Consider the following 20,546-nt stretch of genomic DNA (forward strand, 5'->3'; position numbering starts at 1 on the left):
CGCGCCAGAGAGTATCCTTAGCTCCCTAGCAACCACCTAGCAACGTAAGGCAAAATAGTAAACAACTTCTGTTGATATCAGGTACTCAGCCTTGGAAGCACACTAGACGGTCACCATACTGGGCTTCATACTGAATTTTGCATACCAGAATGGATGTTTCCAACTAAAATTATTTTTTCGCGAAATTTATCTTTGTTGACCTACTATTTTTTGTAAAACCGAGATATACAAACTTCATGACATAAAAAATAATATTGTGATAATGAAAACCGCCATATAAAACAAGATAATTGCTGAGATCATGCCTACTAAACTTGGTCCTACCCCCTAATTCAATATACCCTGATGGGAATGCCAACTTTTACCGATTTCGTAACCTCTTATATATTAATGAGGGTTCATAATGCCAACAAAATACCAAAAACATTCCGATTGAAATACCAAATACCAAGTTGGTATCGGCTTCGTATCGTTACTTATACCAAAAAGTCGGCATCCGATTGACATTTCTACTTACTTGTCTCAGCAGGCGCTGGCTCCTGAGCTGGCTCGAGGATCGACCGGCCTGGGAGAGAAGCTCGGTCAGCATCGGGAAAGGCACGATAGCTACTATTCGCAATGACAGGCAATTGAATCCCAAAGCGCGTGGAAGCTGCAACGTCGCTGCAAGGCATGCGCTAACAGCTAACCTATGTCGCTCATTGCTCTTTTAAATACCCACCTGCGCACGGTGTACCTACCCATGCTTGAAAATTAAGTACTACCAATACTATATCACATCGGTTTTAATATTAACAAATCAAAACAATAAACTCTGTAATTTTGAGAAAGTTCTTAAAATTTACTTATACAGTTCCCTTCTTACCTTCCTCAGGAGCATCCGCAGGCTGTTCCGATTCTGTTCCTGAAGGCCCCTCGGGTTCTGTTCCTGAAGGTTCCTCCGGTTCTTTTCCTGAAGGCTCCGGCTCTGAGGCTGAAGGTTCCTTGGGCTCTGTTCCTGAAGGCTCCGGCTCTGAGGCTGAAGGTTCCTTTGGCTCTGTTCCTGAAGGCTCCGGCTCTGAGACTGAAGGTTCCTCTGGCTGTGTACCTGAAGGCTCCTCCGGCTCTGTTCCTGAAGGCTCCTCTGGTTCTGTTCCTGAAGGCTGCTCAGGCTCTACTCCTGAGGGTTCCTCTGGCTCTGTTCCCGAAGGCTCCGGCTCTGTCTCAGGCTCCGGCTCGGGCGCCACGGACTTTATATCGATGACGACGGTCTCTTCTGGCTCCGGCTCGGTGGACAGGGGTGCCGACAGTTGCTCCTTTGGTATTTCGCCCGACACGGGATAAAATAGTTTCCTGGTGGATAACAAAAACATTTGGTATAGGATCTGGTAGTCTTACAAATTGAGTCAATATTATCGTTGACTTTAAACTACGTGGGTATAAGTGATAGTACAATACAAAACTTGAAGGAAATGATGTTCGATTCTGCACTTCACCCGCGCCAACTGGTGGGAGGGGGGCTATTCAAAGTCTTCCTCTCGTTTTAATGCAATATCTTCTAAGCAGCTGGACATATCAATACAAAACATCAAGTACCTTCGGCTGCATCAATTTAACACCTTTTGTTGAAGTAACAATTTCGAAACTACCATAGATCGGCCTGAAATGACATCAGAGTGACGTCATTTTCGGCCAATTTCGATGCAAAACATTGAACTAACTACTCCAATCGCTATCGCCTCTCAAGAGCTTAGTTTGCTAGATCACATTTCTTTGCATAAAGGACTTCAAATACACAGGGCTATCAAACTGCTTTCTCGGATTTTCAAAGTTTTCGAAACTGTTGAAAATAATTCATATCAAAATAAAGAAATGTATTTCAAAATCGTTTCCTATAAGTTAACTATTAAAAAAAAACATACACATACCGATGGCCTACTCTAGGAAGTTTTAGCCCGATATGTTCATAAATAGTTACGTTATATGCTTTGCAGTAAAAACAGCAACCATTATCAAATAGTCAAATCATTTTTTTTTCGTCAGTACTTTTTTGACAATGTACACCAAAATAATTTTAAATGATATAAATTGACTAGTATGATATAAAATTTCCGTGACCTTGGATGACCTGGCCTTGACCTGAAAAATTCAAAGTACCTACAAGTTTGGTACACTCAGGGTAGCTTGGGAACTGGGCAGGCATATAGGTACTCGTACCTACATATTCACGAGTGTGTAAACCGAAAATGAGCCTGATCTGACTTGTTAGCCGGTGACAAGAGCCCAAATAGTTCACCAGCCAAAACGTTCATAATTTTTTACTTTGACTGGACTTGTGTCGTCATTGGTGACCTAGAGGTCAATAAAATTACGCTTCTCTCGACTCTAACTATCGACTATCGACAGTTTTTTCTCTCCAGAGCTATCAGATGCCGTTTGAATTTTGAACATTGGCCCATTAGTTTCGGAGTTATGAAGGGGGCTATGAATAGCCCCCCTTCCCCAAGTGGGTCGCGTTACAAAACATATCCCAGTGGGGCGCGGATTAACCCTCGCCGGACCTATTGGTTTTCTACATACGCGCCGGCCGAGGGGGGGCGGGTACGACCCCCCCCTCGCCGTTTCGCCCCTGGTGGAGCTAGCGCGTCGCGGAAAAAACGAGCGTGTGCGCCGTTACGAGACGCAGAGATTGGTACCCGATTTTAAGGTCCTAGGTCAACCGGTGACCTCTGAGGTCAGGTCAAGTGCCCCAGGGTACGGTTCAGTTTTTGGTGAATAACTTCGCAAAAAACGGCCGCAGAGCGCCGATTTTGGCAGCATCGTGTTCGCCTCGCTCAGGCGCGTCGAATGATATACTTTTTGTCCGGGTCAGGTCAACTTGGGGTGTTGACCTCAGGTCAAGGTCAGGTCAGCACCCCCAGGTCACGAAGTTGGTCGAAAGAGGTCATGTCGCATATCATTCGATTCGGCAGGCCTTCCTGAGTCCATTGGTGCCTTTCCCGACTCGCTAGCTCAATTTGATCAAGAGTTATTGACGAAAAACTAATTTGACCTTGATGACGTCATAAATGACGTCACGCAAGGTCAACATTGCAAAAGTGACGCATCTAACCTTGCAAGGAGTGCATCAAATCACGATTCTGTGTGATTGAGATAGTGGAGATCGTTCCCGGCGCCAGAATAGCAGTTTGAATTTCAGTTTGAATTGCCCATTGACTTATAATGGTGAGGTCACGAAAATGACCTGACCTCATATGACCTTTCGGAAAAATCTGAGATATACAAGTTGTGGGACTCATAATGGATACTAGATCCTGCAAGTTTCATTTCCCTGTGACATCTCCTCTGGCAGTGAGGGCGTTGCGAAGTTGCGACATCTGAAGACCGTGCAGAGGTTCACTTATGACGTCATAGGTCAGTGACCTGACCTGACCCAAAATGCGGTTGGTGTCAAAAGATCCGGCTTGGATCAAAGGTCAGGTATGCCAAGTTTCAGCTCTCTATCGCCAGCGTGTTCGGAGCTATCGCGAAAAAACCCTATGGGGGGGGGGGGCGGCACCCGCCCCCCCTCGGCCGGCGAGGGTTAACCCGCGCAACGACGGGGGTCTGCGCCAACAAAGAACCGACGGGGGGGCGGATGACCGCCCCCCTGAGATCTCGAGAACGAAGCAAGATAGCGACAAGCGGTAAACGGCATGGGATACGCACGGACAACGTCTACAATTTTTACTTAGTTCATTTTCAGGTCAGGTCAAAGATGACGTCACAGGGGTCGAAAAAGTCAAAATGGCGGCGCTAAATATGGAGTTTTTCTCGAATAAATTTCGAATTAGTCAAGATAGGAACAAACTAAGGGCATCATCGTGATCCTCTTGTCAATCCGCATCGAATGATATATATGTTGACTTCGAAAGGTCAACGTCAAAGGTTAACCTCAGGTCACGTGACCTCGAGGTCATCATGTATAAATTTCGATGCGCCTTGACGAGCTGAACACAATGAGACCACCCGCGCGGCTGTATCTTGTTCTTGTACGGAGTTATTGGCAAGTGAAGGTTGATCGTTTATGAAGTCATGTATGGTTTGTGGGGCCATTCCGACCCGTTTTAGTGGTAAAAACAGGGAGTTGATTTCCCCCCCCCCCCATTGACTTTTAATGGGGAGGTCGAGAAATTGACCTGACCTTAGGTCATTGATAACAAAATTCCGAGATATACAAATTGTAGCTACTAATGACCTTATAACATCCTGCGTTTTTCAAAGGCCTCCGACATCTACTGTAGCTCTGGCACGGTGACAAAGTTGCAAAAAAGTGACTTGAGGTTGGGTCATTCAAAGTGACCTGGTGACCTGACCTTGAAAGTTAGCAGGTTCAAACTTGCACACCATGTGTAAAATTAATGAGAGAATAGTCGTAACAAATTTCGCGGCGCAGCGCCGCGGTTTTCCCGCTATCTACGAAAAATCTCAGGGGGCGGATATCCGCCCCCTGGTCGGTGCGCGGGTTAACAGCCTGTGATAATAGCTTAATTTATCCCTTATTTCGTTGTGATAGGTACTGTAAAATAGTTAATCTCGTCTGTATAGTATATGTGTATACTTTGTATGTGTATGCATGTAGATTGTGTCTGACCTGACTTTTACCCATTAGGTACCCAACGTCATGTCCACTTCTTTATGGTTGTCGAGTAAAGTGAAATAATAATAAATTGATAAACAATAATAATCCTAAAAGATACGCATTGTAAAATAGAAAAACACAATTCTAAAGAATAGTGTTTGTCTAATGAAGAAACAACCTTCGGGTATAACCACACGTGGGAGTACTGCATAGGAACCACTCGCCTTTCAACACCACTTTTTCAAATTAAATTCTGCTACCATTAATTCTTGACCATTTTCGACCTTTTAGACACCAATCGTAAACAATACAGGATATATCAAAGAACCTCACCCTTGTTTGATGATGACGTAATAGATCCTGTGCTGTTTCAGCCATTCGACAGACTCTTCCGGCGTTGCCACGGGAACAGGTGACATTTGAACCGTGCTTGGTAGAGAGAATGTAGGCGCCTCCTCTGTTGGGCAGCGTAGTGAACTTATCATTTTAAGGAACTGACAGTGGAAGATGATGCGGCACCTCTCAGCGTAAAACCTTAACAATTTCACAATGATATGGAAGTGTATTTCACACCTAAAGATAAGTTTCGGTGATTGATTTAGCACTACAATTCGCTAAACAGTGTTGAGCGCAACTCATCCTTGTATATGAAAAGCTGCAGTACATTGCACTCTTTTACGCATGCATCAAATTCACTCTATGAGAAATGATGCACCATGATGCACTATGCATTCAAGACTAAGCGGAGATAGTGCTAAGCGGGCTTCGTGTTTTTGCTAATTATAGCTCCTTTGTTATAACGCTTGAACAATAGTAGTCCGTGAACTGAAGAAGTGAAAACTTATTTCCTCTTAATTTTAAAAAAGCTAAGTTTTTAGCACTATCTAAATTAGTGATGTCAATTACGGAAAACCAGAATACCGATACCATGGATGAGATAATAATGGATTGGTGTCTTCGCAGTTTTTGGCGACATTGAGCTCAGGCCTGCCATCTAGCGGGAGAATTATCGTAAGTTAGGAGCAAGCCGAGTGAACGCCGCTGATTAGCATTGTGACACACGGGAGTGTGGTGTAGTAGCGGGCTTGTTGTGCAATTTTTCAAAAGGTTATGTCTTTATATGTCAGCAAAAGCGAAGAAATTAATAGATTTATGTGCAGGGTGAGTAATAAGATAAGCAGTTCCATGTTATTTCCTCATTAAATCGTGAAACAGGGAGTTATTGGAGACTTCGCCAGCACGTGTCGTTTTCGCTATTTTTCACATGAGTCTTTACTTGGCCTAAATCAAACAAATTGTCCGATCAAAGAACAAAACGAACGTAAGTAGGTACCTATAAGTCTAATGAAAAAGTTAAACGGAATTGCTAACGTCATTACCGCTCAATGTGTCATTCATTCAAGACGCTCTATGAAAAAGGACCCAACCAGCGCTGCGTAGTCGATGAAATTTCAGTGACTTTGGCTCCAACTCCGATTCCGGTATTCAAATATCGACTCCGACTCCTCCGGGCAGAACTGTCAAGTGTCGATTCACACAGACTCCGACTCTGACTCAGACTCTGCAGCCCTGTTAATTCTGTGGAGTCGATGACTTTTCGGTGACGTTCGAGTCACACTTCAACTGGCGACTACAGCTTTTAACCCTCGCCCGCACATGCCATTTTCCCATCCTAGAACGCACATGGGGGGGGGGGGGTGGTTGCCACCCCCCCGCGCCATTTCGTTCCTGTTGGAGATAGAGCTTAGCAGTAAAGACCAAAAAGATTCTTTGGGAAGAGACGAATCCAATGATACCCAGTTTTACCTTCTCAGGTCAGTCATTGACCTTCCAGGTCAGGTCAAACTAAAAAATGTTGCTGTTTTGGGTCACCGTTGGATATCAAGTGTGCTGCTTATCAAATACCGATGACGATGCTGTTTTCTGGTGCCAAGCCAGCTAGAACCTCTTTGTCACACTACCCGACAAGAATTTTGCTGCTGAGGTCATTTCAGGTCAAGTTAGGTCAAGGTCAATTATATGTGTTTGTATGTCTGTGTGTGTCTGTGTGTATACTGATGTGTGCACCGATTGTTTTTGAGTCCATATTACATGAAATCATGATCTGAGAAGCTTTTACCAAAAATGCAGTCAAAAAAACTTCAAAAAAAGTAAATTCAGTTTGCCTAAAACGCAATTATCTTAGGTGACCTAGGTTGACCTTGACCCTGACCTTGACCCCTGTACATCGTCGAACAACATGTTCCATGATAGGTAGGGGGTAAGACTGGCAAAAAAGGCCGAAATCAGGGTGTCAAAAGCTCATAAGGCCCATGGCAAACGCAAGATGTTGAGAATTGGCCATTTGGGTCATGACATGACCTGAAAAACAAGGTCATATCTCCAAAACCAAAAATCACAGAAACTTGAAATTTTCAGTGGACATCAAGAAAGGATAGAGGAGCAGCTATACGAAAAATCAGCCTTCTAGCTCTAAAAATGTTGAGTACAGAGCAGAAACACTACCTGGGGGGGGGGGTGGCAACCACCCCCCCCCATGTGCGGGCGAGGGTTAAAAATCAACCGACTCCAAGTCGGAACAGAACCGCTGGCTCTGACTACAACTCAGCAGCCGTGGCCCAAGATAGCCGCCTAAAACAATTTTGTTGTTTCGTATTTCAACAAGTTGACCGGTGACCGCGGGCAGAGGCGGACGTGCGCGCACCGCTCCGCTCCCGACGCCTGTGGAGCGCGTCCCCATTGGTGAACGGTGCCCTGCTAAGCCGGCGACGATTGAAACCAAGTAGTGACTATGCCGACGGACGCCGCGATTAGTGCCGAGGAGCGTCATTCCGTGAGTGACCTAGTCAGGAACTTCGGTGACCCACTCACGGAGAGTCACGGTAAGCGAGACAGGTCAGAGTCTGGCGACTCAGCTCCAGCAGGAAAGCGCGGCGCTCGGGGAACAGACTCCACCGAGCCAAGTCCGTCATCGCGCAACACCAACCTCAAAGGCTACCTGGACGTTGCTCTGGAGAAGTTAGAAGATAAGTTAATGTCATCAATATCAAAAGATCTCCACGAGTTTCGAGAGATCGTCGCAGCTGAGATCAGCGCTCTAAACGACCGTGTCCGTGATTTAGAGCGTCACGTAGAAGAGCGCGACAACGAGGTTGCCGATCTGACAAGAGATCTCGCAGCTGCGCGCAGCGACATCAAAGCGTTGCAAGAAAGAACAGAGAACGCCGAGATGAACTCTCGCATCCCCTGCCTGATTTTGTCGGGTGGAGCTATGGCGTCCCGGCGCAAAGCTGTCCTGGGCGCGCCCCTGCCGGTCGACGGGTCAGCGCCTCGGGCCCCGACGTCTGACAGCTCGGCCGCTGAGCCGGCCGGCTCCGGTGGCGCGCCAGTCTGGGCGCGAGAACGGGGACCCGCGGCCGCGCGCCGTGCCGGGGAGCCGGAGGATGTCGGCGGGCTAGTGATCTCCGCTGTCCGAGCCCGGCTACCTGGACTGAGCATCACAGAACAGGACATCGACCGTGCTCATCGACTGCCGGGACCGAACAACAAGGTGATCGTCCGGTTCGTCCGCTCCGGGCCTGGCAGCGTGAGGGACCAGCTCATGTCTCGGCGCCTGGAGCTGAAAGGTCAAGACCTCTTCATCAACGAGAGTCTGACCGCAGGCAAGAGTCAGATCTACCGCTCTCTACTTGAAGCAAAGAAGACCCAGATGATCTACACTGTCTTCACAAGATGGGGACACGTGTTCTTCAAGTCCGAGAAGTTCGGCACCAGCACTCGCGTGGACTCCATCGAAAAGCTAAGAGAGTTACGTTTCCCAGTAAAACAGTGATGCGCCTATTCCCAAGCAATAGTCAGCAGTTTCAAGTTGGTCCGATTGTATTTTTCGTTTGTTCCTTGTACTTGCTAGGTTTTGTTTACTTAGTTTTATTACCACTTTTTGTTTCGGGCTATTATTCATTGTTGCTATATGATGTAGAAGAACACTCTGTTCGTTTTAAGGTGCAGCTTCACATAGCCTGTTTCGCGTTTCCTTTTATACGTCAGCGAATCGCTTTTATTCAAACAAAGTTTAATTCGCCTAATTTATTGTCCTGGGCAGTGGTACTGGTTGCGGCCGGCGGCTGCGGCGGCGGCGGCGGCGGCGGCGGTGGCTGCGGCGGCTGCGGCGGCGGCGGCGGCGGCGGCGGCGGCGGCGGCGGCGGTGGCGGCGGCGGCGGTGGCGGCGGCGGTGGCGGCGGCGGCGGCGGTGGCGGTGGCGGTGGCGGTGGCGGTGGCGGCGGCTGCGGCGGTGACTGCTGGGTAGCTATCAGCTTCAGCCAGTACCCAGAGTTAATAACCGTCCCCCTTTCAAGAAGCCTAGCCCGATATCTAACACAAGCAATGTTCAGGTGCACAAATGCGCAGTTCTACCTGTCAATACTCTATTTTTCTATCCAACATGGCTAGTATAAAGTTTATGTCCATGAATTGTAGAGGACTCTCCGGACACCAAAAGAGAAGAGACGTGGTCAATTTCTTAAAAAGTACTGCATATGACATAATTTTCTTGCAAGATACACACTTCACTGCTAAAACATTAAGAAACTTTGACAAAATCTGGCCGGGGAAAGGATATCATGCTTGTAAGACATCCAATAGTAGAGGCACCTCAATACTGATTAGGCAACATGTTCAACATAACATATTACTCGAACAGCAGGATAACAACGGTAATTACGTCATCCTCGTTTGCGAACTTGACTCAGGTCTATACACATTTGTCAATATCTACGGTCCAAATGAGGACAATCCAACCTTTTATAAACAAATAGATCAGTTACTGCAGCAGCTTCCGTGTGATAATATAATAATCGCCGGAGACTTCAATATGGTTATGGATATTCACCAAGACTCAAATTATCTGCACGATAATAACACGAATGCCAAAGAAGAACTAAAAAATATCATGCAAAAACATGAATTATCAGACATCTGGAGAAACTTTCATCCGATCAGAAAAGATTATACTTGGATGAAACCAACTCCCCTTAAGTATGGCAGGATAGACATGATTTTCATCAGCGAGCACTTAACAAATCAGGCTCAGGAAGTAGACATTAAATCGGGATATAGGACGGACCATAATCTTTTAACACTCACACTTAACACTACCGAAGAACCTCGTGGTCCCGGGTTATGGAAATTTAACGATTCATTATTAACTGACAACAACTACACTCTGAAGATTAAAACGTTAATTATTGAGACAGTAAAGCAATACGCAATCCCTATTTACTCCACGCAGTTTTTGTGCAATAACTTAAATTTTGAAGAACTACAACTTACCATATGTATTAAGCTGTTCTACGAAACTCTTTTGATGATGATTAGAGGAGAAACTATAAAATTCTCAAAAGAAAAAGCGCGAAACGCGAGAAAGGAAGAACAAGAAGCCATGGAAAAGATAAGAAAGATTAGAGAGAGTTTTGCACTCAGCGGTAGCGAGCACGACTCGGAAAAATTGCTAGTTGCACAAAAAAATCTCGAGAAGTTAAGGGAACCAAAAATTCAAGGTCTCATTACACGATCTAGAGTACGCTGGTACGATGAAGGAGAACGAAATACAAAGTATTTTCTTTCTCTGGAAAAAGCCAACGGAAAACGCAAGACTATTAAAAGATTAAACGTGGATGGAAAATCACTACACAAGAATAGCGAAATAATATCCGCATTTAGTAATCATTTTCAAAAACAATATCGCTCCGAAACAAACAACGAAAACGTTTCTGCTACTGAGTTTCTAAAATGCAACGTAACAAATAAGCTTAGCAGCGACCAAAAAGAAATACTTGAAAACCCAATATCAATGCGAGAACTGAGTACCGCAATAAACTCGATGAAAACCGGAAAATCGCCTGGTTCAAACGGTTTTACCGCCAGTTTCTTCAAACACTTCTGGGATCACATTGGTATTTTTCTCTTTCGCACATTCAAAAAAAGTATCGAGGAAGGCTCTTTCCCCATAACTTTTCGAGAATCAATAATTACACTAATCCCAAAGAGCGGGAAGCCTTTTGACTCTATTAAAGGATGGCGCCCCATCTCGTTGTTAAACGTAGATTTTAAAATAATATCATCCGTCATTACTGCAAGGCTAAAAAGCGTCCTAGATGACATAATATCACCTTCACAATCAGCATATATGAAGGGACGCTGCATTGCTGAGAACACCAGGCTCGTATATGATGTCATGCAAAAGCTGCACGACGAAAAAAGATCAGGTCTCGTACTTGCCGCGGATTTTGAGGCAGCTTTTGAAAGTATTTCTTGGAGGTTCCTAAATGAAGCCTTGAAACATTTCAACTTTGGAAAAAGTTTTAGACACTTAATTCGTACTGCTTACTTAAACAAAGATAATTACTCACGTTTAATTTTACACGGCCATCTAGGAGAACAAATACCAATGAACCGCGGCATTCGGCAGGGAGATCCTGCTTCGGGTTATCTATTCAACCTCGCTGTGGAGCCATTAGCAAATCACATAAAAAAATCTTCACTCATTAAAGGAATTAAGATAAATAATGCAGAACTACGCCTTTCACAATATGCGGATGACCTTATCATATTTCTGAGTAATCAATCTCAATCTATTAATAATATAATACCTGCGGTTCAAGAATATTCATCAGTATCTGGGCTTCACCTCAACGTCGATAAAACAAAGTGCCTACAGATCGGCACACCATCAACGCATTCTCAAGAAAACGTTCATACAATTCAATACGTAAACGAATTAAAGATACTTGGCATATCTTTTCAAAATAAAATGGAACAAATAACTTCGAACAACCTTAGACCTAAGCTGTTGGGAATTGAAAAAGATATTCTGCAGTGGAATAGACGTAGCATCACTCTACTTGGAAAAATAACAGTAATTAAGTCACTTCTATTATCTAAGTTAGTTCATATATTTCTAGCACTTCCCTCGCCATCTGACATCGAAATTAAGAAAATTGAAAAACTGTTGTTCCGTTTTTTGTGGGGCGACAAGCCTGATCGAGTCAAACGGTCCAAAATTGTGCAGAACTATACAAAAGATGGACTTGAAATGGTGGATGTCAAAAGCTTTATTCGAAGTATGAAAGTAACATGGATAAAGAGGCTGCATGATTCACGACATGATTGGACCATCTTAACAAAAGAACAGCTTCCTCCTTCTCAAGAATTGCTGTTATACGGGGCTACGATGATCTCAGAAGTAATAAATAGGACTAATAATGCTTTCTGGAAACATGTTTTAGAAGCCTGGAGATATTTCAGACAAATATCACAGCCTGACAATCTGGAAATGACTTCCGAAACACTGTGGTTTTCAGACTTTTCCAAATTTAAGACAAGTAAGGTCAAAACATGGGACAAGAAAGGGTTACGGTTTATTGCCGATCTCATAAATAATCAAACCGGAGCAATTCATAGCAAAACAGAACTTGAAAAAGTGTATGGTATTCGTATGACCTTCCTCTGTTATTCGTCACTCATTAGAAGTCTGCCCGAAGAGGTGAAAACAACTAACTACAAATTTCAACTAACATACCCAATTATACCTTACCCATTAAAAATAATCCTCGCAAAAAATAAATTATCCCGTATAGCGTATTTGGAATATGTTCAGCACCTAGGAAAAACGCATCACAAAACACAAAGCAATGCTGAAGGAAAATGGTTGAGAGATATAGATCACTTTCAAAAAGGCACTGTAGCAGATGTCCGCAGTGCTACTAGGAATACCTACTTACAAATTTTTCATTTTCGGTTAGTTCATAGGATTATAGCATCAAATAGTTTTCTGTACAAAATAGGTAAATATGAGAACGATAAATGTTCATTCTGCTGTCGCGAACCGGAAACATTATATCATCTATTCTGGGACTGCGCTTTAGTTAAGGAGTATATAAGTGAAATTTGCAATGTTCTTAGAACACGTTTTGGAATTGATTATAAATTCAATAAGAAGCAATGGTTCTTTCCAAATCTCAATGACTGCGAAAGCACTGAAGTTATTGTTTATGTTTTAGCGAAAGTGGCCATTTACTCGGCAAAAAAGCAAGATACAAAACCCTCAGTGCAACACTTTTTTAATGAATTGAAATTAGAGTTCAAGAAAGAACGTCTTCGTGCGGGAAGACGTAATAAGTTGACTGAATTTGGAGAAAAGTGGGAAAGGCTCAGAAATATACTACCAACACTTGATAGTGGTCACCTTATCTCGATATAAATTAACGACTCCTTACATTCATGCTCAGTACAGACACACATATACATATAAGGGACACAGATACATATACGTAAAACACACACACACACACACCGTTCAAACGAACCGAACATTAGCCCCTCATCCTCGTCCCACCTTGTCCCTCTCTTTCTTCGCCCTCCGCTGCTACCGCGGCTGCTGCCTCTGCTGGGGCATTCCACGTCAAATCGAACAAAAATCGGCTGTTTTGCACCTTTCCATCAGCGATTTCATTATAAATTTGTGAGCGAGTTCCTGTGTCGCCCCGAACATTACATTGATGTTTTTTGCACATTCTGACCACAGGTCTTCTAAATATAGGGCATCGAATTTTTAAAAAATGTTGCATCTTTATATTTTTGAACGACCATAACTTTGGTTGTACTTGTGTGATTTGGATGAAATAAACCTTACTGTTTAGGTAATTTCTTAAGCATTTGTTTAGAATTGCACCTACTTAATTATATGACCTTGAAATTTGCTTAACTCTATTCTTAAGCACAAAAATTGAAATAGCAAAAAACACGTCACCTTCGATTTGGCTAATTTTCATATATTTTATTGCCTACCATATTCTTAACAACCTGTGAAAAAAATTAGAGTGGGCCATTCATAAGTTTTGAAGAAAATGGCACATATGCAAACGTATGTTAGCACGCGCAGTGGAGGGGAAAGAGTGAATTTCGCCCCACTCCTCCTGTTTTCCGCCAATATCTCATAGTATTAATGCGAAATTAATTACAGCTACCTGTCCAAAATTGAATTGCACATCTCATCGTGCAAGCAAGAAGAAAATCGGTTCACAACTGGTCTAGTAATAGCGGTGTAAAGTGAACATCCTGTCGCCGCGGCGACGCGGCGACTCGGCAGCCGGCGCCGACCGCTAGCCGCCGCCTGAATTGTAGACTGTGCCGGGACGGAACGGAACGGTTCCGTCTTTACATCGCGCTCCTTACCGCTGATTACGTTCGATTCGCGTCAAATTTTGTGAGAAGACTAAGAAATGTACAGGCAATCTTATGGTGTAAGAATTTTGAAAATCAGTGGGTAAACAATTGAAATATGAACGTGTAAACACAAAATTGTGATTGCTGTTTCCCGCGTCGGCCGATCCCGCCTCAGCCGGCGACATGTTACTCTTAGCAGGTCTCTAACTCCAATATTTATTATTGGATTAACTAGAAATTCCCCATACATACTCAAAAATGTATATTCTTTCGTATAGTGAAGATAAAAAGACGTGAAGATATCGTTGCGTGATAATGTTTTCGTTGAATTTTTGGCTTCATGATGCATTTCCACACGGCTCAAAATTCACCGCAAAATACCGTTTGCCTGAGACACTTTTACTATGGAACTTGAAAGCTTGACTACGATTATTATGTATTTCCATTCTCGCAGAGTTTGGGATATCACTAATCAGCAATCATTCCTTTCAGAAAGTGTACACAAGCAAGCATGTCTTGACTCTGTCTTTCAAGGTCACGCGCGGTTGCGTGATGTTGATGCATGAAAACGGCGTTTGCCGCGAGAGTTATGAATGGCCCACTCCAATTTTTGCACAGATGGTTAGGAACATTGTGACGGACATAATATGTAAAAATTACCCGAATCGAAGGTGACGTGTTTTTTGCTATTTAAATTTTTCTTTTTTAATTCAAGGTCAAATGCATTTCAAGGTCACTTCAATTTAATTTTATAATTAAAAATCAAAGCCTTATCAATTGCCTACAAGACCCTGTTAATATCATTTTGATACCAGAAAAGGAACCAGAGTTATAGACATTTGAAAAATTGGTGTGTGGCATTTTTGGCTATATTCGATGACCTATATCTCAGCGATACTTTATCAAATTTCGAAAATATTATACGTAACTCAGTTTTGAACCATGCCCAGTCTGCCTACAAATTTTCAGAAAAATCGAAGGGGATGACGGATTTCGGTGTTTGATTTGACGTGGAATGCCCCTGCTGCTGCTGCCGCCGCTGCTGCTGCTGCTGCTGCTGCCGCTGCTGCTGCTGCTGCTGCTGCTGCCGCTGCTGCTGCTGCTGCTGCTGCTGCCGCTGCTGCTGCTGCTGCTGCTGCTGCTGCTGCTGCTGCTGCTGCTGCTGCTGCTGCTGCTGCTGCTGCGTCTGCTGCTGCTGCTGCCGGTGCTTGGTCCGTCCGCTGCTGCGGCTGCGATGGCGATGTTGTGCCTTTTGTGTGTGTGTTTTTTTTTACAATCTTTAGCTGCGTTGGCTCGTGCGAGATTGGCCGTTCTTTGTGTGTGGGGTTGAGAGGGTGAGGCGCAGCCTGTGGCGACGCGACGGGTGTGGTGGATGTGGAGAAGTTGATGACTTGACGTCAGCTGTGTCCGATGTGTTTGTGATTTGTGTTGTGGGTTAAATAAATTAAAAAAAAAAACAATTTTAATGTGTGATCTTCTTCGTACATTGTTTTGTCATTTTAACCCTCGCCCTGGCAGGGCATTTTTTATAACACGGCCTGGCAGGGGGGGGGGGGTCGATGCGACCCCCCCCCCTCGCGATTGGCTCCTATGGCACCTAGAAACACCAAATTTGGTAGGTAGGTGGGCCCCCTGGAGTTCTCGCCCCTGTGCAAATTTGGTTGCTCTAGGTCAATATTTAGGGGGGTTTTGGGGGGTATAAATATAAAAAATTTCGCTAAAAACAGGTCAAAAGTTTTTTTCGCTTGTAACTTTTGATCTAATTAAGATAGAGCAAAAATAAAAGCACCAGTGAGCTCAGCACGTCAAGGCGCGTCGAATGATATACTTTTTAGCTTGCTGAAGTGTACTTAAAGTTTTTCTTAAATTTTAAGTAAACTTAAATTTATAAATTAAGTTCAAGTTAACCAAATTGCATCATATCGCATATCATTCGATTCGGCTGATCACCAGGAACACAATGATGCCATTTGTTAAGTTCTAGCGTCATTGTGTGCCAGTATCGTTGTAGTAACGTGTCAAATTGATGTATGATAAGGTACTGAAAGTTTGACGTCGCTGGCGTAACGCGTTTAGAAGTTATTGGCGAAAAACGGGAGGGGGGGCAGATTCTGCCCCCCCCCCCCCCAGCGGGGCGCGGGTTAACTAAGATGAAGAAAATCGGGCGAAATTCGGAGAAGAAGGAATAAGCCTACCAAATATGTGTGACATATTGTCAAACTGCTGTACCATTGTGAGTAAATGACCATATAAGAGGTCGTACAAGCCGATGGGACCGGGCGTTTCAATACACACCGTCTTACGCATTTTATTTTCGTTATTACCTAAAGGCTGCTTGACGTTTTTGGCTTTCAAGCATTTAAGACATTTTTTGTCGTCTCAGGTCCAGTAAGATTACCTCCAACTCGTGGGAATATGCATTTCAAGCCAACTAACACACCACACCCACGTGTGCCATAATGCTGAGAGATGGCGTTCACTCGGCTTGCTCCTAACTTACGATAATTCTCTCGCTAGATGGCAGGCCTGATCCCAATGTCGCGGATCCCAATGTTAATTTCCACGAGACACCAATCCAGTGTTATATCATCCAAGATACCTATAAGAAACAGGTAGATCCGATGTTTGAAAGTAAAGCCCCAGTCACAAATTTGACGCACCTGTGACATTTCCTGACACCCACGTGACTATTGTATTAACTTTTGTGTTTTGCGATGTTTTGACCTTATTTAAAGTACTGAAAGCTCAAAATGTATGATTAATGTTGTTTAAAGCAGATATTAATAATTATGTTTGTAAATTATCGATAAGCTGCTTATAGCAGGTCACGTGATTGCTACCAGATTATGTGCTCAGAAAGCATCTTTTCAACTTCGATTTTGAACAATTTTTACCTCCTTTGAGGCCGAATGATGGACGGTTTGAGGCACACGATGAAATGCTGAATCTATTGATGCCAAAATTTGTTCGTTTTTTGCATTTTTAGACTAGTATATCCTGGCTCAAACTTTGACCAATTTGTGTGTAAACCCTATGGTGAAGGGAAAACTTCACGCCCAGCAGGCGTCATTACAGTGCTGCCAAATCGTGTTTGGTGGGGGTCGATATCATCCATGCCGATACCAAACCAAATACCAACCAAAACCGTGGAGAAATACCGAAACCAAACCAACTTGGGAACATGAGGAAAATACCAACTTTTTACCGATTTCTTAGCCTCTTTAAACATTAGCGAGGGTTCATGATACCAACAAAATACCAAACTCATTAGTATTTAAATACCAAATACCGAGTTGGTATCGGTTTGGTATCGGTATACCAAAAAGTTGGTATCCGATTGACATCTCTAATCTAAATGCACCTAAGCTGAAAAATATCATACTTACTTCCTTCAACTGTGACCTGCAACAGTCCCTTTGGAGTTTTCTTTATCTCGTAACCTGTAAATGTATCATAGTCATACAAAATAAATAATAACAATCACAACGAAAAGCAAAATATCAACAATAAAAATAAAGAATATCATAGAGTTAACCCGGCACCGCCTTGGCTATTTCCGTACCCACGACAGCCTGGGGAGGGGTCGGATCCGACCCCCCCCCCCCAGGCGGTCGCGGGTTAAAACATGTTATTGGGAAATACAATCATTATAATAGGTATATTAATTATTAACATGACGTAAGGTTGTATAAAATACCGTCTTATTCATGACCAAAGTTGACTTTAGTTATGACCATAGCTATGATATATAGTGGTGTATGCCATAACTATCAGTCATGATCATCATCAACATTATCATTATCATTAGCTGCACACCTATTCTTACCTCGCGCTGGTTTCTCCGGGGCTTCAGACTTTGACGGCCCTGCAAGAACAAACCTTGGCTGAGCTTCGAAACTTTCAGGCAGCGTGTATGCAGCACTCGAGAACCCCAGCTGCTTTATTCTTCTCATTTGTCTCTCTTTTTATCTAATATAAAAACTGTGTATTCAACATGGCAGTTTGCTTATGTCTTGTACTGAAGCTTCTAGTTATGCTATAATAATAAATGTGTTTTTTTTTTTACCTTCGCTCTCCTAAATTGTTGCTCTCAGACATATTAATGTTAGAAAGAATGCAAAACACAAATGAAAAAATCTGCAAATTTGGTTATTAAATAGACCGAATTCATTCAATGGAAAGAAGATATTCCAGTGAATTTACCAATCTTGAAAGCAAGTGAACAATAGTGAAACCAATGTGCAAGCTGGAACTGGAAACAAATAAAGAAAAAGGAAAAGGAAATGCAAAAAAAACAGTCACTTGAAAAAAATTGCAGTCTTTGAACAATACGGAGGAGAACACAAACACATGCCGGTGCGGCCGAGTCCAACCGGTGGCCGGGCTGGCAGGCACTCACGTTTCTTGCGCGGAGCCTGGACGATGACGACCTCAACACTGTCACCAGTGACGTCAGAGGGAGACGCCTTCAGCTTCTCCACGGGAAGCTTGCCCGTGGACGGGTAGAAGTATTGCCTGTCATAAATAAATTTAACACCGTTATTCATTACTGATTAATAATATTTGATCCAAAAGCAGAAAACAGGACTTATGAAGCACTTGCAGCAGAGCAAATCTCCCGCAATATTTGTTTATATGCATCGTTCAATGCTAATTTTCATTTGTACAATGAGAAACATACATATGGTACGTCTCGGTAACCCAAGGCGTCAGGCATCTCATAGCTACCAGTTACCACTGTCGAAAGGGTCTTGATTTTGTACCCTGTTTACCTTGATGATACCCTTGATTACGAGCGAGCGAGCGCAGCGAAGTCTTTTCAATATAACGGGAAAATCTCAGTATGAGCGGCCCGGCCGGGCCCGGCCCGGCCTGTAACGCTTTTGAGCGGCTTATATCTCAGCAACCGCTGGACCGATTGACCTGCGGTCTTTTTTGTCGGGTAGCCTCATCCCTTCTACCCCGTAATTGACTACTTCTGATACATCTCAGTGACCGTCGTGGCACGTGCCACGTGAATAGTCAAGGGTGTTCAAGCTGTTTTGCAAAGGTAGTGATTTTGAGAGGCTCATATCTCAGCAGCCGCTTGAGCGATTGTCTTGCGGTAGTTTTTGTAGGGTAGCTGCATCCCTTCTACCAAAGGTCGGATACTCTTGATCTATGTGAGTGACCCCTACTGCACGTGCAAAATGCAAAAAGAAGAGGTGCTAAATTTGCTCCCATTTCAATAACTCGGTAATTACTGGGGCGATTTCGCTGAAACTTGGCATACAGGTAGGCACCCACCAGGCAATGCATTCCCATGTGTTGCGGCTAGGGCGGTACTGCACGTGCGCACGTGCAGGGGGCGCTTCCAGATCTCGAGAACGGCTGGGCCGATTGCGCTCAAATTTGGTACACGGTTGGGGACCGATTAGAAGGGTGCCGTGCAAAGGTCAGTTTGGACCCCGTTTGCACGTGCGCACGTGCAGATTGCCGCTTCCAGATCTCAGGAACGGCTGGGCCAAATGCGTTCAAATTTGGCACACCGCTAGCGACCGGTTAGAAGGGTGCTTTGCACAGGCCCGTTGGAAGTACCCTCTCACCCTTCCGCACGTGCAGGGCGGCTCACTATCTCGTTCGCTCGTTCTTCGCCCAAAAGGCGTTTTACTGGTTGAAAAAGTCCATAAAGTGACCATCCCACCTTAACCCTCGCCCGTATTGGTGTTTTTCCAGCCGCGAACGTATAAGGGGGGGGGGGGGGTCCGTTGGACCCCCCTTGCCGTTTCGCCCCTGATCGAGCTAGAGCCTCGCGGAAAAAAAACGAGCGTGTTGCCCGTGACGAGAGGAAGCCGATGATACCCAATTTTAAGGTCGGTTGACCTTCCAGGTCAGGTCAATGACCCAAAAGTCGGGAAAATCGGGACCTGTTAGAAAGTCGTAAAGCGTGGCTTCTATGGGTTTTTTCAGGGTGCTGATCACGAATATCATGTTAGTTTTGATCACAGATGATGTCTTCATGCATTTAGGCCAGGTCGGGTCAGTTCAGGTCAGGTCGACCAGTAAGGGTATTCGTAGTGTGGCAACCGCCTCTGACAGCTTCCAAAAACTGGCCTAGAAAAATGTAAAACTCGAAAAAGTGAACCGAGGTCATTAAAGGTCAATGACCTGACCTGACCTTCAGGTGACCTTGAAACCCACCCTAATGCATGGGAGCAACATCAAATCACATGTTTGAACGTTTGAAACCACGAAAAGCTTGCAAACGCGCGGCTAATGCGAGCCGACATACGCCGAATCGCGATTTCGGCCAAACATGGTCTCGAAAAGTAGGTCACAGGTCAAAGGTCATTAGGGTCAGGGTCATGAAAATTTCAGGGTAGGTGTAAAATTGATTAACCCGCGCCCCACTGGGGGGCTATTTATAGCCCCCCTCCCGTTTTTCCGCAATAACTTCCAAACCGCTTGACGGATCGACGCCAAACTTTCAGTACCTTTAGCTGCATCAATTTGACACCTTGTGTCAAAATTTGAACTTCGTAGCTACCATAGGTCGGCCGGAAATGACGTCAGAGTGACGTCATGTTCGTCCGAATTCGACGCAAAACATTGAACCACGGCAATCGCTCCCAAGAGCTCAGTTTTTAAGCTAGATCCAATTTTTTTGCATGAAAGGACTCAGAATTGATTGCGCTATCAAACTGCTATCTCGGATTTTCAAAATTTAGAAAATTTAGAAAATTTT

At 44.1% G+C, this 20,546-nt stretch overlaps 1 protein-coding gene across 16 annotated transcripts in view; it reads right to left on the reverse strand.

The window, feature by feature from the left end:
- LOC122391271 overlaps window positions 1–20,546 on the reverse strand; it is a 101,074-nt gene that overhangs the window by 26,357 nt on the left and 54,171 nt on the right. For 15 of the 16 annotated variants that reach the window (XM_043385053.1, XM_043385058.1, XM_043385055.1 and 12 more), the window contains 6 exons: window positions 18,222–18,337; window positions 17,649–17,687; window positions 17,209–17,262; window positions 4,934–5,057; window positions 866–1,332; window positions 518–565 (listed from right to left, as the gene is read on the reverse strand). In XM_043385053.1, coding sequence (XP_043240988.1) covers window positions 518–565; window positions 866–1,332; window positions 4,934–5,057; window positions 17,209–17,262; window positions 17,649–17,687; window positions 18,222–18,337 — 848 coding nt within the window. The remainder of the gene's footprint in view (window positions 1–517; window positions 566–865; window positions 1,333–4,933; window positions 5,058–17,208; window positions 17,263–17,648; window positions 17,688–18,221; window positions 18,338–20,546) is intronic. The other variant, XM_043385045.1, reaches the window with a different exon arrangement.

This window comes from Amphibalanus amphitrite, unplaced genomic scaffold (genome assembly GCF_019059575.1).
Source record: "Amphibalanus amphitrite isolate SeventyFive unplaced genomic scaffold, NRLGWU_Aamphi_draft 000428F_arrow, whole genome shotgun sequence".
Taxonomy (NCBI): Eukaryota; Metazoa; Arthropoda; class Thecostraca; order Balanomorpha; family Balanidae; genus Amphibalanus; species Amphibalanus amphitrite.